The sequence below is a fragment of the Lonchura striata genome, chromosome 4 (genome assembly GCF_046129695.1).
Source record: "Lonchura striata isolate bLonStr1 chromosome 4, bLonStr1.mat, whole genome shotgun sequence".
Lineage (NCBI taxonomy): Eukaryota > Metazoa > Chordata > Aves > Passeriformes > Estrildidae > Lonchura > Lonchura striata.
The window spans coordinates 23,029,584-23,045,320 of record NC_134606.1 but is presented as its reverse complement, the minus strand read 5'-3'; the positions used below and the strand labels follow the sequence as shown (position 1 = coordinate 23,045,320).

Below are 15,737 nucleotides of genomic sequence, written 5' to 3'. Positions count from 1 at the left end.
ACAGAGATACAAAGATCATAAAGAGCATCTACAAACAGAAATAGACTTGTTGGGTTTTGTCTAATGGCTCAGAAGTTTTACAGGGAAGGGATCAGGAAAATTTTCTCATTGTTATGAAATCTAATGTACTGCAAGGTTACCCACAGTTTTCTGGATTACACTTGACAACAGACATATACATTCTGTGCACTGCACTTCACCACTTCACTCTTCCTTAAAGCTGTTTTGGATCTAGGCTGCAATTCTTAAGAACACCTGAAGAACTCTTAACTATAAACCTATTTAAATAATTTTGTGAAGTGTGTCTGCTTTGAATGTAACGTGGCCTGGAGATGCCAACAGCCCCCCCCCTAAAAAAAAAAAAAAAATTTCACTGATTATATAGACAATCTCTGTGGTAAAAAAAGTAACTATATTTAGCTTACTCAACATGTTAAAGAAATAAGTAAAATGAGTGTAATTCCTGTTTGTATCTAATGTTCTTGTAGAGGGAGATAGCCCGGAAACTTGCGAATCCTAAGCAGCCAACAAATCCTTTTCTGGAAATGGTCAAATTTCTTTTGGAAAGAATTGCCCCTGTACATATTGATTCAGAAGCCATTAGGTAAGTTTGAAAGATCATGAACAACTGACCATGAATTATTAAATTATGCTGGAAATAGCGAAAGAAAAAATATTTTTCTTGGTATTTAAATTGGTCTAGTACTAAATGTGTGAGTGAATTGTAAATCAAAATTTTGTAGATGTATTCATTCCCAGCAACCTAGAGGATGCAACTTCTTTAGATGCTGCTTTGCTGTGCTGTCTGTAAAATGATTTTTAAAATGTAGCAGTTTATGGTGAAAACTCTATTTGTAGGCTTCAGGTGAAAACTATGAACATAATTTTTCACATAGTTCACTGCAGCACAGTCTTCCATATAGTATCTGAACAGCTTTTGTGGGATTGTGTAAGAGAATGTTTTGATTTCTTTTGAGATTTGTCTGGCAACCTAATTACATTCTAAACTTCTACAAGTATGTGTTGATCTATTTCCACCAGCATGGTGGGGGTTTTTTGGATGGATTCCCCCCCCCCCCCCCCAAAGAATTTGTTTTGCAGAAAGTGAAATTAGAAGGAAAAGGACTAATATAATATCTTGAAAATAGCAAAAACCAAACAGCAATGCCAACACCACCCCTGAAGGACTGTTACTTTCCATGTGTGTGTTGTGAAAACAGAATAATCTTGCTTGTATCTCCAGCCTTTAACATTGTTATACTTACTTCTTTGTTCCTTTTTGTATCTCTCATTTCAGTGCACTAGTAAAACTAATGAATAAATCCATAGAGGGGACAGCTGATGATGAAGAGGAGGGTGTAAGTCCTGATACTGCTATTCGTGCAGGGCTTGAACTTCTCAAGGTAATCTACATTAATGCAGCTGTAATGGAAGGGACAAAAGGGGCATGAGTAACAAATTAATATTAGCATGGATTTAGTAGTTATTGCTTAGATAATTACTTTTTTAATGTATGAAACTGGTTATTAATAATCACATGAAAAGAATAATGGAAGAGATGGTTTGTTGGAAGAAGTATGTTTTGAAAAGGGTGCAGAGTGTTGAAATTTACATATTAAAGCAGAAATTGGTTTCTGCTTAGGGAAATTGTACAGAAGAAGGTGTAGAGGTAAAGTGAGAAGAGAAACAGGGAAACTGGGAGAGACATCTTTTTTAGGGTGTGTATGACACTGAAAGGAGAGTAAGCAGTTAGCTCAAGAGCTACCTTGAAGAGAAAAAAAAGGAACTTGTGTTCTCCGTGGTGCTGATAAGTGAAAGGAGGAGAAAGAAGGATTTGAAGTATCTGGAAAACAGTAGCCCGTGTTTTGTTTGTAGATGTCTTAACCTTCTTAGTTTCTGTTTTGCTCAGGGGCTATAGATTCTGGAGAAATTAAAATTTCAGTTCAGTTAAATTAGGTTGAAAAGAAGTGTTCTTAAATAGGTTACAATATAAACAAATACTCTTGAATAAGTGTTCATTTGAAGAAATGTGTTTTTATATATTCAAATAGTGCAGTATCTTACAAAATATTTGGAGGACAGGAGGACATGAAAAGCAAAACCTAGATGAATTTATTTGAAATTTATATATAATCTCCACAATGCAGTTATTGAATGTAATAGTTTCATATGGATATGTAACAGCTATTTATGGTGATGGTATATGACTATAAACATTCATCATTTTGTTTTTCTGATTATTCATTTACTATGAATAAATATATCTTTGTTTTAATGCGTGTCTGCAGGTTCTGTCCTTTACACATCCTACCTCGTTCCACTCTGCAGAGACCTATGAGTCTCTACTGCAGTGCCTCAGGATGGAAGATGATAAGGTAGCTGAGGCAGCCATACAGATTTTCAGAAACACGGGTCACAAAATAGAAACAGACTTGCCACAGATAAGATCGTGAGTATTGTTATGTGCTGCTTTTCATATCTGGAATTCTGCCCCTTGATAGTTTATTTAATGTGTTGCCCCTATCTAGTCCTGTTAATATGAACAGCTTCTTTTCCATGATTGTGACTTCCTTCAGCACCTTTCTGCCCATATCCCTTCATTTTTTAATTCTATGCTCTCACGCTTTTTATGTGTTTATTGAACATGTTAGGTACTTCTACAAAATCATATAATAGAGACATTAAAACCAGTGCATAGCAAATCTTTTAGGTTACAAAATAAGCAACAGCAAAAATGCAGCAAAGATATGATTGCTTGGCGTAATTTCTACTTATATCTGTCCTTCACACGATTTTTCCTGTCTTTGTAAGGAATGTAGATGCAATCTGTGATACAGTTAACAGCTCTGTTTGTTATTAAACAAGATGGGAAGCAAAATCTAAAAGCAAACATGAATTTCTAGCAAAGAATAATTTTGTCTGTCTGTAAGTTGTCATCAATTCATGCTGTACTGCTGATTAAAGCTGCATAATCCACTAGGTATTCTTCACAGACTATTAAATGCCTTGTGAGTAACATCTGAAACCTTAAAATCAGCCTGTCATTAACTAACTTGTCCAAACAATAATCACAGGTTTCAAGTTCTCATATATTGAAATAGTATTTTGGATCTTGCCATGCTAAAATGCAAAGTGTATACTTTTAAGTTTGCTGCAAATTAAAGCTGTAACCTCAGCAATTCTTCTGAATGGGGATCAGATTTTGGACAAAATAAAGTATTACAAATACAGGTATACGAGATGCATTTTATGACATTTGTAGGGGTAAAAAGAAAGAAAAGCCCAGCAGTCCACATTGTCAGTACAGTCCCCAGTATAGTCCTAAGTGTCTTTGGTTCCCTACCAGAATTTAATGAATACTATATTGCTGAGCTATATAATTTTCTCTCAAAGGATCTGGATGCTGACATTTTTTGACTTTGTGCCTTAGCCAGGTATTGGTGAAGTTTAGTCTGGGAGGTCTTAAAAATGTAACTGTCACAATGGAGGTAGCATCCTTGGCATGGTTTCCAAGCAAGTCAGGTTGGCATTTTGAAAAACCATGTCAGTGTTTACAGTTGACACAAAGAGAAATATTTCTGAGGACAAGTAGATGTTTCAGACTTCATATATTCAGAAATCTTTATCATAAATGAATGATCTGATACAATCAACAAGATAGTTTGTTTCAAAGGACCTTTTGTATTTTGGGGTTTTTTAAATGCTTCTGTGAGCAGGCGACTTGCTGTCACTTGAAGCAGCGTTCCCCAGCAGCAGCTCAAGTTCGTCTTTCTTGTATAGGAAATGAATAAGGGGTTTTGTACCAGTTCATGGACAAAGAGTACCATATGACTTGAGACCCTGATGAAAGTACTGGCCATGCTCAAACAGAGCCTGGAGCCTGTGGACCATGTGTAAACTTGTAGATGTAAACATGTAAAGGTGCATGTCAACATTTCAGGTTTCACCTTTTGCAGATTTGTGTCACTTTGGGGTGTGCTAAGATGTGGTTTGTAACTGCTGCACCAAGGCCTGGCAAAGACACTTTAATGTACATGTACTTAACACCATGAAAGCTGTAGGTTAGGCATTGAAGCTTATGTTAACTGTACTGTAGGTTTTACTGAATTCTGTCCTGTTTTGGCTCTTAATCAAATTTGTGGAATCTTGGCAGGTTTGAGAAAAGGTTTTTTTACTTCAGGATATTGTTAACATGTTTCTCAGTGTCTTTGGTTTGGTTTTGGATTTTGTGGGGATTTTGAGGAAACTGAGGATTGATCCTTGCAACCCAGCAAGTTGCTCTTTAGCCTCAGTTGCTGATTTTGATTACGTAGAATATGTCAGCAGGCTGCTGAATAATACATTTACTGAATACTATAAAAGAGCTTTTCAAGAAAGCTGGAAAATTTTTGGGGATGTTTCTGTGTCCAACTCTTCTAGGAAGTTTTTCGTGTTAGTTCCTGGGTTAGTTGCAGGGTGAACCTGCTGAGTTAGTGTCTCAGCTGCTGAGCTCTGAGGGGACATGCCTACCTTCCAGCACTGCCTGAGGAGTGACATTGAACAGTCTGACCTACCTGGACCTGGTATCGGGAGTGGCTTCTGCCCTGCACTTTCCTTCATGCCTTCTGATCAGCAGATAGATTGCAGGAGATTTAAAATCTCACAGCAAAGCAGTTCTTTACTTGGGTATACGTTGAGTATATGATTAAAAGTTCTGTGAACGCACTGATGTTCAGTGGTTATTCTTAGCTTTCACAGATTTTCTTCAGCCCTGTCATTTCCAGACTTGGATAGTAAGTCCACAAATTCATCCTACCTGAAATTGTCATGTTGCCCCCACCTTAGATTTGCCTTCCAAAATAGCTTTATTTTGATCATTATTTTCTTCTACATTTGATTTTTTTTTCCCCTGTGGGCTGTTTCCTTCTTGTGTGTGTACAGTCAGATATTCAAATATTGCTAAATACAGTTCCATCCGGTTTTTTTACTTCGATTGTGATCTTTCCTGAACAGACTTTAAAGGACTACTTGATTTATAAAATAGTGATGATAGGTTTATGTGTGTGAAGGTACTTATTTTTTTGTAGATTGCAAATTGCATTTTGAAGTATTCTATTTACTGTTCACACAGAACACTAATTCCGATTTTGCATCAGAAAGCAAAAAGAGGCACTCCTCATCAGGCAAAACAAGCTGTTCACTGTATACATGCCATATTTTCAAATAAAGAAGTACAACTTGCACAGATCTTCGAGGTATGTGTTGTCTTTTTGTTTTTAAGATTGATTTCTGTTATTAATTTAAACTAGTATTTAAAATTAATTCCTACTGTTTATTAACAGGTAACAGTTTATGGGGTCAGGAAGCCTGCAGGTGTATGGTAGTTAAGTCATTAATTTTACAATCGCAAGTTATTAATATTTGTGTCTTAAAATCACAATTTACTAATATTCACATGTCTGATAGTTGAAGGTTTTTCTTTTTATCTGCATGGGAGAAGTTCGGGAGAAATAAGCTAAATATGCTGGCCATATCCACAGCAAATCCCAGGGGGACATGTTCAGGAGATACTAAATGAGAGATAACATGCCCTGCTGTCAAGCTATATTGAATTACCCAGCTGTAAGGTCTTTACACATACAGCTTTGCTTCACTAAAGCAGTTGGTGCAGAGCAACTTGGCTGTAAGCTCAAACATCAGCTTACTGCTCACTTACTGCTTCCTTAGAAAAGTTATTAAGCAAAAAGACTTTCTATACAGAGCAGTTTATTACTTCTCACTGTAGTCTTTTAAATAATAACATTATTAATCTGCACTTGTAAAATAATTTTGGTTCTTACTCTTGGCTGTCTTTGAGCCTGTGCATAATTTATAAGTGCTAAAAGCTTTGAATTAGGCTTGCAGGGTTTGATTTCTGTTTAGACTTCTGTGAGAGTGCTTGTTTCCTCCCTAATACCAGAATCTGGTGCAGTGGTGTAGAGTGATACAGGAATTATCCTGGTGACTGTTACCTGGAAGGTAAATACTGACAGTTAATAGAAATAAATGTCTCTGGTGGCTTCCAAGGTTTTGGCTGCTGTTTGTTACTATTGGCAGTTGGGATTCAGGTTTTCACAACTTCACAACAAAATTACGTCAAAGATGTTTTTTCCCGTGTCACTCACGTTTGAATGTATTTCATGATAAAATAAGAAGAGAGTATAGAATTTGTTTTGCCCTTACCTGAGATTTTTATTTACTCTGTGGAATAGGAAATTGTGTTCTTTATACTTCTGATTGCTAATTTTATTAATTCTTTTGGAAAAACAGTGGAATAAGTAATACAGCAGTAAAATAAACTATTTTAAGACATGTTAATTTATTAACTGAAGCTGAATTTTGAATTTTTTTTAAATTTTTCCTTCCCCAGCCTCTTAGTAGAAGTTTGAATGCTGATGTACCAGAACAGCTTATAACTCCCTTGGTCTCTTTGGGTCATATTTCTATGTTGGCTCCAGACCAGTTTGCTTCTCCAATGAAATCTGTTGTTGCCAATTTCATTGTGAAAGATCTCCTAATGAATGACAGGGTAAGATTATCTTTTTTTTTTCTTTTTCTTTTTTTTTCTGTAAGTGCTTACTATGCTGTTTGCCTGTTATGAACTCCGTGGAGAATAGAGGGTTTTTTTTGTCAAACAAGTCTATAAAGTAATGTTCTGTAATTGCATTATAAAAGGTATTTTTTTGTAAAAGAAAGCCTAATCCACTACTTTCTTCTATTTTTACTTCTTCATTTTCTGTATGGATTGAACCAGTTTGTATACTTACATGAATTTCTATAGTCAACAGGTGAGAAAAATGGAAAATTGTGGTCTCCAGATGAAGAAGTCTCTCCAGAAGTACTAGCAAAGGTGTGTTATCTACTGACAGCTATAATGTGTACATCTGCAATTCAAAATTTACTCTTCTTCAAGCTGTGCAATGGGGAATATTAGAATAAGTCCCTTCAAGTGTTTTTGTATTAGTCCTATTAGAATATTTTTGTGGGTTATACACAAAACTGATAAAACTGATAGAAACTATGCATTCTGTTGTCTACACTTACTTATATTAATTATTCAGAGTATTGAGAAGATCAAGAAATTCAAAAGTTTAGTTTTCCTTACAAGACAGGTGACTTTGACTTCACTCATTTGTAAACAGATTTGAAATAAATTGAGACTCCGATGAATGGGAATCTAATTATGGACATGTCTAGGAATTTTTATCTAGTTGCTTTTACTTTTAATCATATATCAAATATCCTGCATCCTTTGCAGATGCAAATCTGCAAAGACAGTGGACCATAGTTGTTGTCTTCTGAGGTCAAAAATACTACTGCTTCTTCGTCACTCTAAATATTCATTGCTTCATTCTGTTCCTTTAAAAATGTATCAGCTCTAATATACAGAAATCTATAACTATTTCAATTTGACAACAGTAGGTTTCAGTAACATACCAACTCTGATAAGTAAGTTGATTGTTGATTTGTTTGTGTACAATAGGTGCAGGCAATTAAACTTTTGGTACGCTGGTTGTTGGGTATGAAAAACAACCAGTCAAAATCTGCTAACTCCACACTCCGGTTGTTGTCAGCTATGCTCGTCAGCGAAGGAGACCTGACAGAACAGAAGCGAATCAGGTCAGATTTTGTTCCTTACAAACTTCCATAAATTTTGTTTTAGAATTTCAAAGAATGTTGGTTCTTTTAGAGTGCTTGTGGAATGTTAAGGTCAGCACCATGTTGGCTACAGATCTGATCAGAGTAGTAATATTAGGAGTGGAGTGGCAGCATGAAATTGTTAGATACCCCCTTTCTTGCAATTTGCTAATACCTACAGAGTTTCAAATTAGATTATTTTCCTAGTAAAAGGCATTGTAGAGAGTAGAATGCCTGCAGAGATTATCTTTGAAAGCAATTGAGTGATAGCCACCTCCCAAACATGTTAGATTCTATCTTGGGTGGAGCTTCTTCATTCCGACATTGAGGTAGCTGCACCTCAACTTCATCCTGAGGGTGAAGGAAGGAAAGAGAGAAACTATGGCAAAAGCGTTGCTTTCATTTAGACAGTGGTAGGAAAACAAGAAACTTGACTCATCTACTTTGAGTAAAACAATGAAATGAAAGGGTTTTTTGTGGGGAAAGTAAAGTACTTTATTTTTCACAAATTTGGTAGGGTTTATTTAGCTTGATCTGGAGCTGTGTTACTGGGACTTTATTGATTGGTCATTGATCTTGTAAAAAGAAGAAATTGAGACAGCAGGTAATTTAAGGATACTTGTGGTGTGCTGTGATTAATTATTTGGGGTTTTTCTCCGCCATGTTTAGTAAATCAGATATGTCTCGACTGAGATTAGCTGCTGGTAGTGCAATAATGAAGCTTGCACAGGAACCCTGTTACCATGAAATAATTACCCCAGAACAGTTCCAGCTCTGTGCTCTCGTCATTAATGTAAGTAACTGCATTAGAATTGAAGTGACCCTTAATTAAGTTCCGAGTCCTTATGTCTGAGCTTTTGTTGCTGCTACAAAGTATATTCTGTACCTCACTGCAGCTTTCACAAGAGTTATGCAGTTTCAATTTCAAATGTTTATAGTGTTGCTTCTGTTCATAGTTTTAAAAAGCCTCCTTATAATTCTACCTTGAATGCCTTTTTTATTTTTCCATAAGACCAGGATTTTGATGGTTGCACTTTCATTATTTATGTTGCTGTAGGATGAGTGCTACCAAGTGAGGCAGATATTTGCCCAGAAGCTGCATAAGGCACTTGTGAAGTTACTGCTCCCTTTGGAATATATGGCAATCTTTGCTTTGTGTGCCAAAGACCCTGTGAAGGAGAGAAGAGCACATGCCAGACAGTGCTTGCTCAAAAACATCAGTATACGAAGAGAATATATTAAGCAGAATCCTATGGCTAATGGTTAGTATTTCACTAAATTCTTTAAGAATACAATAATACTAAACTGGAAGGAATAGTTATTAAACCTTAAGCAACTGGCTTTTCTGAAGAAACACTATAAGTTTAATCGGTTTTCTCATCTTTATATTAGACACCGTCAAATCTAAATTTATTTAGTTCAGTATTAGCACAAACTATAAAATACTCCACTGTACATTGCTGAGAATTATGGATGTAAAATACAGTTCTCTTATGGTTGTAGTTGTTTTGCTCAAAAACCAAAATTTTGTGTAGAAAGACATGTTCATTTTTTTAAATGATTAATTAAAAGTAAAGTCAGTTGGAAGAACATATAAGTCAAAACTTTACATTTTGTGTTTGAAAGAGTTGTACTTTGAAAAAGTTTTTCTTGTGATGCACGTGTATGTGTGTAATATAGAAGCAATTTTTTGTTGTTACTGTAGAAAAATTGCTGTCCTTACTGCCTGAATATGTGGTACCATATATGATTCACTTACTGGCACATGATCCAGATTTCACAAAACCTCAGGATATTGATCAGCTTCGTGACGTCAAAGAGTAAGTGTCAAGTGATTCTAGAATTATTACGCTGAGAATTGTTCTGCACTTGGAAAGAAACTGATTAGGAAGAGGAAGAAACTAATTAGGAAGAAAAAACATTTGTTTTATCAACAGTGTCTTGCAACCCAGTAAGCGGAAAATGGAAATATGGAGCACTAACGATGGGAAGAAGGCATCAACAACTGCTTAGCAGTATATTCTGAAAGCCCAAATAGTAACCTGTAGGTCATACTGTAGCATACCAAATTATGAGTTGTGTATGCTTCTAAAGTAAGTAATGATTTTAGGGTCTTGTCTTTGTGCCTAGGATGTCAAGTAATGTTAATTAAAACATTTTGGAACTTTTAAAATAGGGTGCTTCTCCAAAACTTGAAAACAGTGAGGCTAGGTAGGTCCTGCCTCAGTGGAAACTTATTTTCCCCTTCTATGCTAGCCTACTAAAATTCATTCTAAGTTTGCTGCTGACTTACCATTTGCACTATCCGTCAGCAGTGCAGGCTTTGTACTGATTGATGTATTCAGCACAGATTACTGTGTACAGTACTGTCATACTTGGCAGGAGCTTGTTCTGTACTATTTCCACATTCAGACCTTCTTGTGTGCCTCAAATAATATTTCATACCTTAATTAAACTTCTTTTACTCCTTATGCCTTGCAGTGAGTTTTAAAATTTTAAAAAATAGTTAACACAAGAATTGTTAAAGCATGTTATGTCTCCCACCACACAGCTCTGGTTTTAGTGTTTTAGTTTTTTGTTGTAGTAATTTTTGATGAAACTGAGCTTTGTTGGTTCTGTATTAGGCATGTAAAACCACTATTATCATTATCCAAAAATAAATTCTCTTTTGACACGAATAGACTAGTTCAGATCTTAATGCTTTTTGCACCTTCACTTCTCACAGTCCGATTCTTTCTCTAAATGAAAAGCTTGGTGTGTTCTGATTTCCAAGTTACTTGACTCACATCTGAATCAGGTGTGAATTCAAGATTTTTTTACCTTACCAACAAGTCTACATTTTGTCCCAGCAATCTCTGTTCCTGGCAACATCTGAAAGCATCCTCCAGCATGTACTTCATCCAAAATGCATGGGAACAAGTTCTGATTTGCAGTCACTGAGTTAATACTTTCTTTGAGAAACACTTTCTAGTGTGTAGAGCTTTTTTGGACAGTCCTTGTATAGCTTTTCTTTGCTGTTGAATTTCCTCCCTCATGTTTGTCACAGACTGGCTGAACTAGCCAGAAGGGACTGCTCCAAACAGAGAAATACTCTGTAGGGGAATTTTGGCAGGAATACTTCTCTGAAGAGTCTCCTGAGATATGAGAAAAATGTTTTCCATTCAATGTGATACAGTGTTTCTTTTAACAGCTCTGAATTTCTTAGTGTTCACTTTAAAGTGTTAACATAGATGCTTGCAAAGTTGGAAGAACAGGCTTTGCAGTGTATTTTTTAGGTGTCTCCCTAGTTGGTCTTGGTTTACATGGCCTAGATACACTGGTGCGCAGTAAATGCATACTTAGCAGTTCCTGAACCATTATCTATGATACTTACTGCTACTGAAGAAGTTTTTTAAGCTTATCCTGCAGGGTTATGTTTGGGGTTGGTTGTTTTTATCTTTATACTGTCTCAAGCATCTTTCTCTTCCTAATTCATGTTCTGAAATTACTGAAATGGATACAAAGAATGGCTTTATGTAACTGTGTTCCTCTAGGTGCATATTTTTTTATATAAAATCCACTTGGTGTTTTGGACAGGTCTTGTTCAGAGTTGATAATTATTTACGTAATTTGCTGACTTGATGAGAAAGTCAAGCTATTGAATTTGACATGAGTTAACTGGGATTACCAGAGTATAATGTGTTATTGGTAGTAATCTTGGGGTAACACTGCATTTTGCAGAACCTGGGTCAGGGCAGTATATTACTGGTCCTGTATTCATCCTATTCAAAATACTTGAAAACAGTGGATAGATGGATGTAAAGCTGTCTAACAGATTGATTACTATAGCCTTTGTAGCTCTTGGATGCATGTCAGACTAGAGACATCTTAGTTTCCTGAATATCAGATAGCTCTGTAAGTATTTTGATGGAGCATTAGCCTCTGAGCTTTTGAGGGAAATGTTCCTTCATTTCTTTCATTACAGTTTGTACCAGGTAAGAAGATGGGTGCTTTTGTGAACAGGGAATTTGTATGTCTTTCCCAACTAAGTACTATTTTACCTCACAGTGACTGTTGACCCTCTAACCATGTGCAGTGGTAAAGCTTAATAGCAAATGATAGCATGGATGGACCAGTTGGGCTTTATATCTAGTTGACAAATTTTTAAAACAAACTTTCAGTCAAAATTAAATGTAGTCTCACTTTAAGTAAGCTAGATTTAAAGGAAGAAACCTAGGAAGCCTAGTTCCATTAAGTCTTACCTGGGAGAATTTTCCTCCCATATAAAACATTAGGAAGAATCTGACCTGCTTTTTGGATCTCCTCTCCTATTTGAACTGCAGTATTAATCCACCTTGTGTGCATAACTGTCTAGCAGCAGCATGATTTGTTCAAGCCTGCCTTGAGTGTGCTCATGGTCCACTGTTGACAGGGACCTGGTGTTCAAGGTATTGATTACAGAATTTCATTTGGGTGATGATAGCACCAGAATTACTGTTTCTTTTCATATGTGGAAGAGAAAAAAGTTGATTGGCTGGGCAGTATTTACAGATGTAATAATAAGCACACTAATTTGGCAGGTTTACTCAAAGGGGTAAAATTAAGACTGTGTGTGGTAAAAATCTAGACTCTGTTTACACCATTATATGAAGTTGCCTGTTTATGTCTTCAAATTTATTTTGGTTTCTTAAGAAAAAGCTAGTACAGCTAACTAAATTTTGTAAAACTTTGCTTTATGTAGGAGCTGTAGTATAAAAGCTGGAGTGTAATTGCTTGTGGTTTTGTGGCTTTTTAGGTGCCTGTGGTTCATGCTTGAAGTTCTAATGACAAAGAATGAAAACAATAGCCATGCCTTCATGAAAAAGATGTCAGAAAACATCAAGCTTACCCGAGATGCTCAGTCTCCTGATGAGCCAAAGGCCAATGAAGTAAGAAATGCAGTTGAGATTAGTGCTGGGTGATGAGCTGAGGGTTTCACAAGCAGTATTTGCAGGAAGTCTGAAACAGCTAGCTTTGACATTTTTATGGTTTTTGAAAGACACTGCCAATTGCAAGCACTGTCTATATGTTTCAAATCTCATTCTTGCAAAACCTTGCCGACCTCAGCCAGTACATAATACCTGCATTTTTAAAAAGTATTCCTGCTATTGCCTGCCTTATTTTAACAACTGCCTAGTTTCCTCACATAAGTAATCTTCTGCTGTTGGGGGAGGAAATACTGCATTATACAGTTATTGTTAAACCCATTAGTTTCTAGCAGAGATGAGAAACCATTTAATGTGATTTGATAGAGCAAGAGCTTCAATTGTACAGCATAATCATGTAAAGTATTACTACATTTTATAAGTAGTATTATGAAAAATGAGGACTTCTCCATGTGTTTTGAGACCCAGCAGTATGGTTTATGATATAATTTTTTAAAATGTCCTTAGTGGTGGTTGTTTAAACACATATTTTAAACTTTTTTAACTACTGCATTCTTTCTACACTGTAAAAACAGTGAGTAATTCTTAAAGCATGTTCTTCTTTTTTTTCTCCAGAAACTTTACACAGTATGTGATGTAGCACTATGTGTAATCAACAGCAAAAGTGCTTTGTGCAATGCAGATTCACCGAAGGACCCTGTATTGCCAACCAAATTTTTTACACAACCTGAAAAGGTAAATTTGTTGATTTTATTTCCGAAATAATAAGGGGAAATAGTTTTGTTGGGTTTTTTTTTTTTTTTTTATGATTGAGAGCTGGTTATCTCCATAAGATAATGAGTGGGAAAATGCATATTTTGTTATCAGCAATTAATTTTTTAATGTCAGCTCTATGCTGTGCTGTCTCTATTATGAACACATGACAGAAATGTTTGTAACCAGGTGAGAGCTAATTGGAATTAATGCTGATATGTTGGCATGTATTGCTGAATCATTTCATTAGTGTGATTTACAAGTGCATCTGACTATATGACAACATGTGTATTTTCTCACTGTATATCTGAATTAGAATGCAAATCAGAAAAAAAAAGGGACATTATGTTACTCATGATATGTTACTATCTGTCAGTAGCTGTTGGGCTATTCTGCTTGCTGTACAAGTTGTTCCTCTTATTACTAGTTTTGGCAAGTGCAGCTCTGCTGTCAGCAATGGCACTACTGCTCTCCAAGAGACCTGCTTCTGAAGAGTGTAAGGGGAGCACAAGTAAATTCTCTGGACCAGACCTGATGTTTAGTTGTCCTGGAGAATGTACTGGCTGACATCTTTCAGTGCCCTAGGCTGTTAATTAACAGCCTTTCCAGGGTCTGTTTAAGCAAAATTAGTTTTCTATTTAATTGTGAAATGGCAGATGCCATGTAACAGTGAGCTGGTGCCTTTATTCAGTTACAGGATTTCAGTCTGTGTAAACTCCGATACTCAGTGACAAAAGTAACAACTTTCAGCTTGTTTAGAGAAAATGGCACCTCTCTTCCGCTGTTAAGACTTTCATTAAAAATGTACAAGTGAACAAATAGGGAGAGCAATTTTGCATAATTTCAAAAAATTCTTGTCAGTTTCATCCCAATTTCAGATATGGTATACGATCATTCAGTAATGCTCACTGCAAATCTCCACCAAAATACAAGTTTGACCTATTTTTGTTAGATTGATTCATGGTCAGCAGGTTGCATGGTGTGAATTATGTGTAACTCTTGATAATTGCATCTGAGTAGTTAGTTGAGTGTAGTATATAGAAAAAAAAACAAGGACATGAGATTGAGACATCAAATACAAACTAATTTTTATTTTTATGCAGGATTTCTGCAATGACAGGAATTACATTTCAGAAGAGACAAGGGTTCTTCTTTTGACAGGAAAGGTACTGTATTTTGACAAGTTGCAAGTCTTTGACTATTACTTGTGATTTTTAGAGTGTTCTGGACTGTTACAGTTTTAAAATTATATTAAGAGTTCATGTACATTGATTTGTAACTCTTTTGTTTGACAACATATAATTAATTTGTTGAACATGATACCCGATGAGTACACAACACCAAGATTGTTAATCTGTGCACTGAGGTAGAGGGTCTTGATTGCAGTTTCTTCTATTACTGAAGTAAGCTTGGCGTAAAGTTATGATGCATGTAGAGAATTGTGATACCACTAGCATTGCTGATCTTAAATTTTCAGTTGTAGTATTTTTAATATAGTTTTTAAGGCTGTCAAATTCAGCTGCAAATGTCTATGCACTTTTGGACATCTATTTCAGAGAGTCCCAGCTGGAGACGTTCTGTGATTCTAACATCCTTTATTTGCAAAGCAAAGCACCTCTGGGAGAGGATTCTCAAAACATGATGCAGAATCAGGTTGGGTACAACAGTAGGAGATAGCACAGAGTCATTAAGGTTGGAAAAGACCTCCAAAATAATTTATTCTAGCCACTGACCAAACACCACCGTATCAACTAACCACAGCAGTAGATGCCATATTGAGTATTTCTTCAATACTTCCAGTGATGGTGACTCTACCACATCCTTGGCCAGTCTGTTCCAATGCCTGACAGTCCTTCCAGTGAAGGAATTTTTCCTGATTTTCAACTTCCTCTGGCACAGCTTGTAGCCATTTCCTCTTTTCTGTCTTTAGCTGCCTGGGAGAAGAGGCCACTCCCCACCTGGCTACAACCTCCTTTCAGGCATTGTAAAGAGTTTTAAACACATCCAGCTCCCTCAGCTGCTCTTCATAAGATTTCTTCCAGACTCTTCAGCACTTCCATAGCACTTCTCTGGACTCACTCCAGCACCTCAATGTCCTTACAGTGAGGGACCGAGAATTGGGAACAGGATTCAAGGTGTGGCCTACCAGTGCTGAGTAGAGAGGGGCAGTCGCTGCCCTGGTCCTGCTGGCCACACTGTTGCTGACATAGGCCAGGATGCCATTGGCCTTGGCCACCTGGGCACACCCTGGCTCATGTTCAGCAGCTCTCAGCCAGTACTCCCAGGTCCTTTTCCACTGTGCAGCTTTCAAGCCACTCTTCAAGCACTGCCTGGGCTTGTTGTGACCTAAGGACCTGGCAGGGGGCCTTGTTGAACACCACAGCACTGGCCTTGGCCAATTGATCCAGCCTGTCCAGGTCCTTG

General features: G+C 36.6%; 1 protein-coding gene across 2 annotated transcripts in view; it reads left to right on the top strand.

Moving 5' to 3' along the window:
- PDS5A (PDS5 cohesin associated factor A) overlaps positions 1-15,737 on the top strand; it is a 78,887-nt gene that overhangs the window by 52,881 nt on the left and 10,269 nt on the right. For both annotated transcript variants that reach the window (XM_021533194.3, XM_031504560.2), the window contains exons 17-29: positions 489-604; positions 1,298-1,403; positions 2,289-2,449; positions 5,111-5,234; positions 6,389-6,547; positions 6,800-6,868; positions 7,502-7,638; positions 8,326-8,449; positions 8,714-8,918; positions 9,362-9,476; positions 12,431-12,563; positions 13,176-13,295; positions 14,417-14,479. In XM_021533194.3, the coding sequence (XP_021388869.2) occupies positions 489-604; positions 1,298-1,403; positions 2,289-2,449; positions 5,111-5,234; positions 6,389-6,547; positions 6,800-6,868; positions 7,502-7,638; positions 8,326-8,449; positions 8,714-8,918; positions 9,362-9,476; positions 12,431-12,563; positions 13,176-13,295; positions 14,417-14,479 (1,632 nt within the window). The remainder of the gene's footprint in view (positions 1-488; positions 605-1,297; positions 1,404-2,288; positions 2,450-5,110; positions 5,235-6,388; positions 6,548-6,799; positions 6,869-7,501; positions 7,639-8,325; positions 8,450-8,713; positions 8,919-9,361; positions 9,477-12,430; positions 12,564-13,175; positions 13,296-14,416; positions 14,480-15,737) is intronic.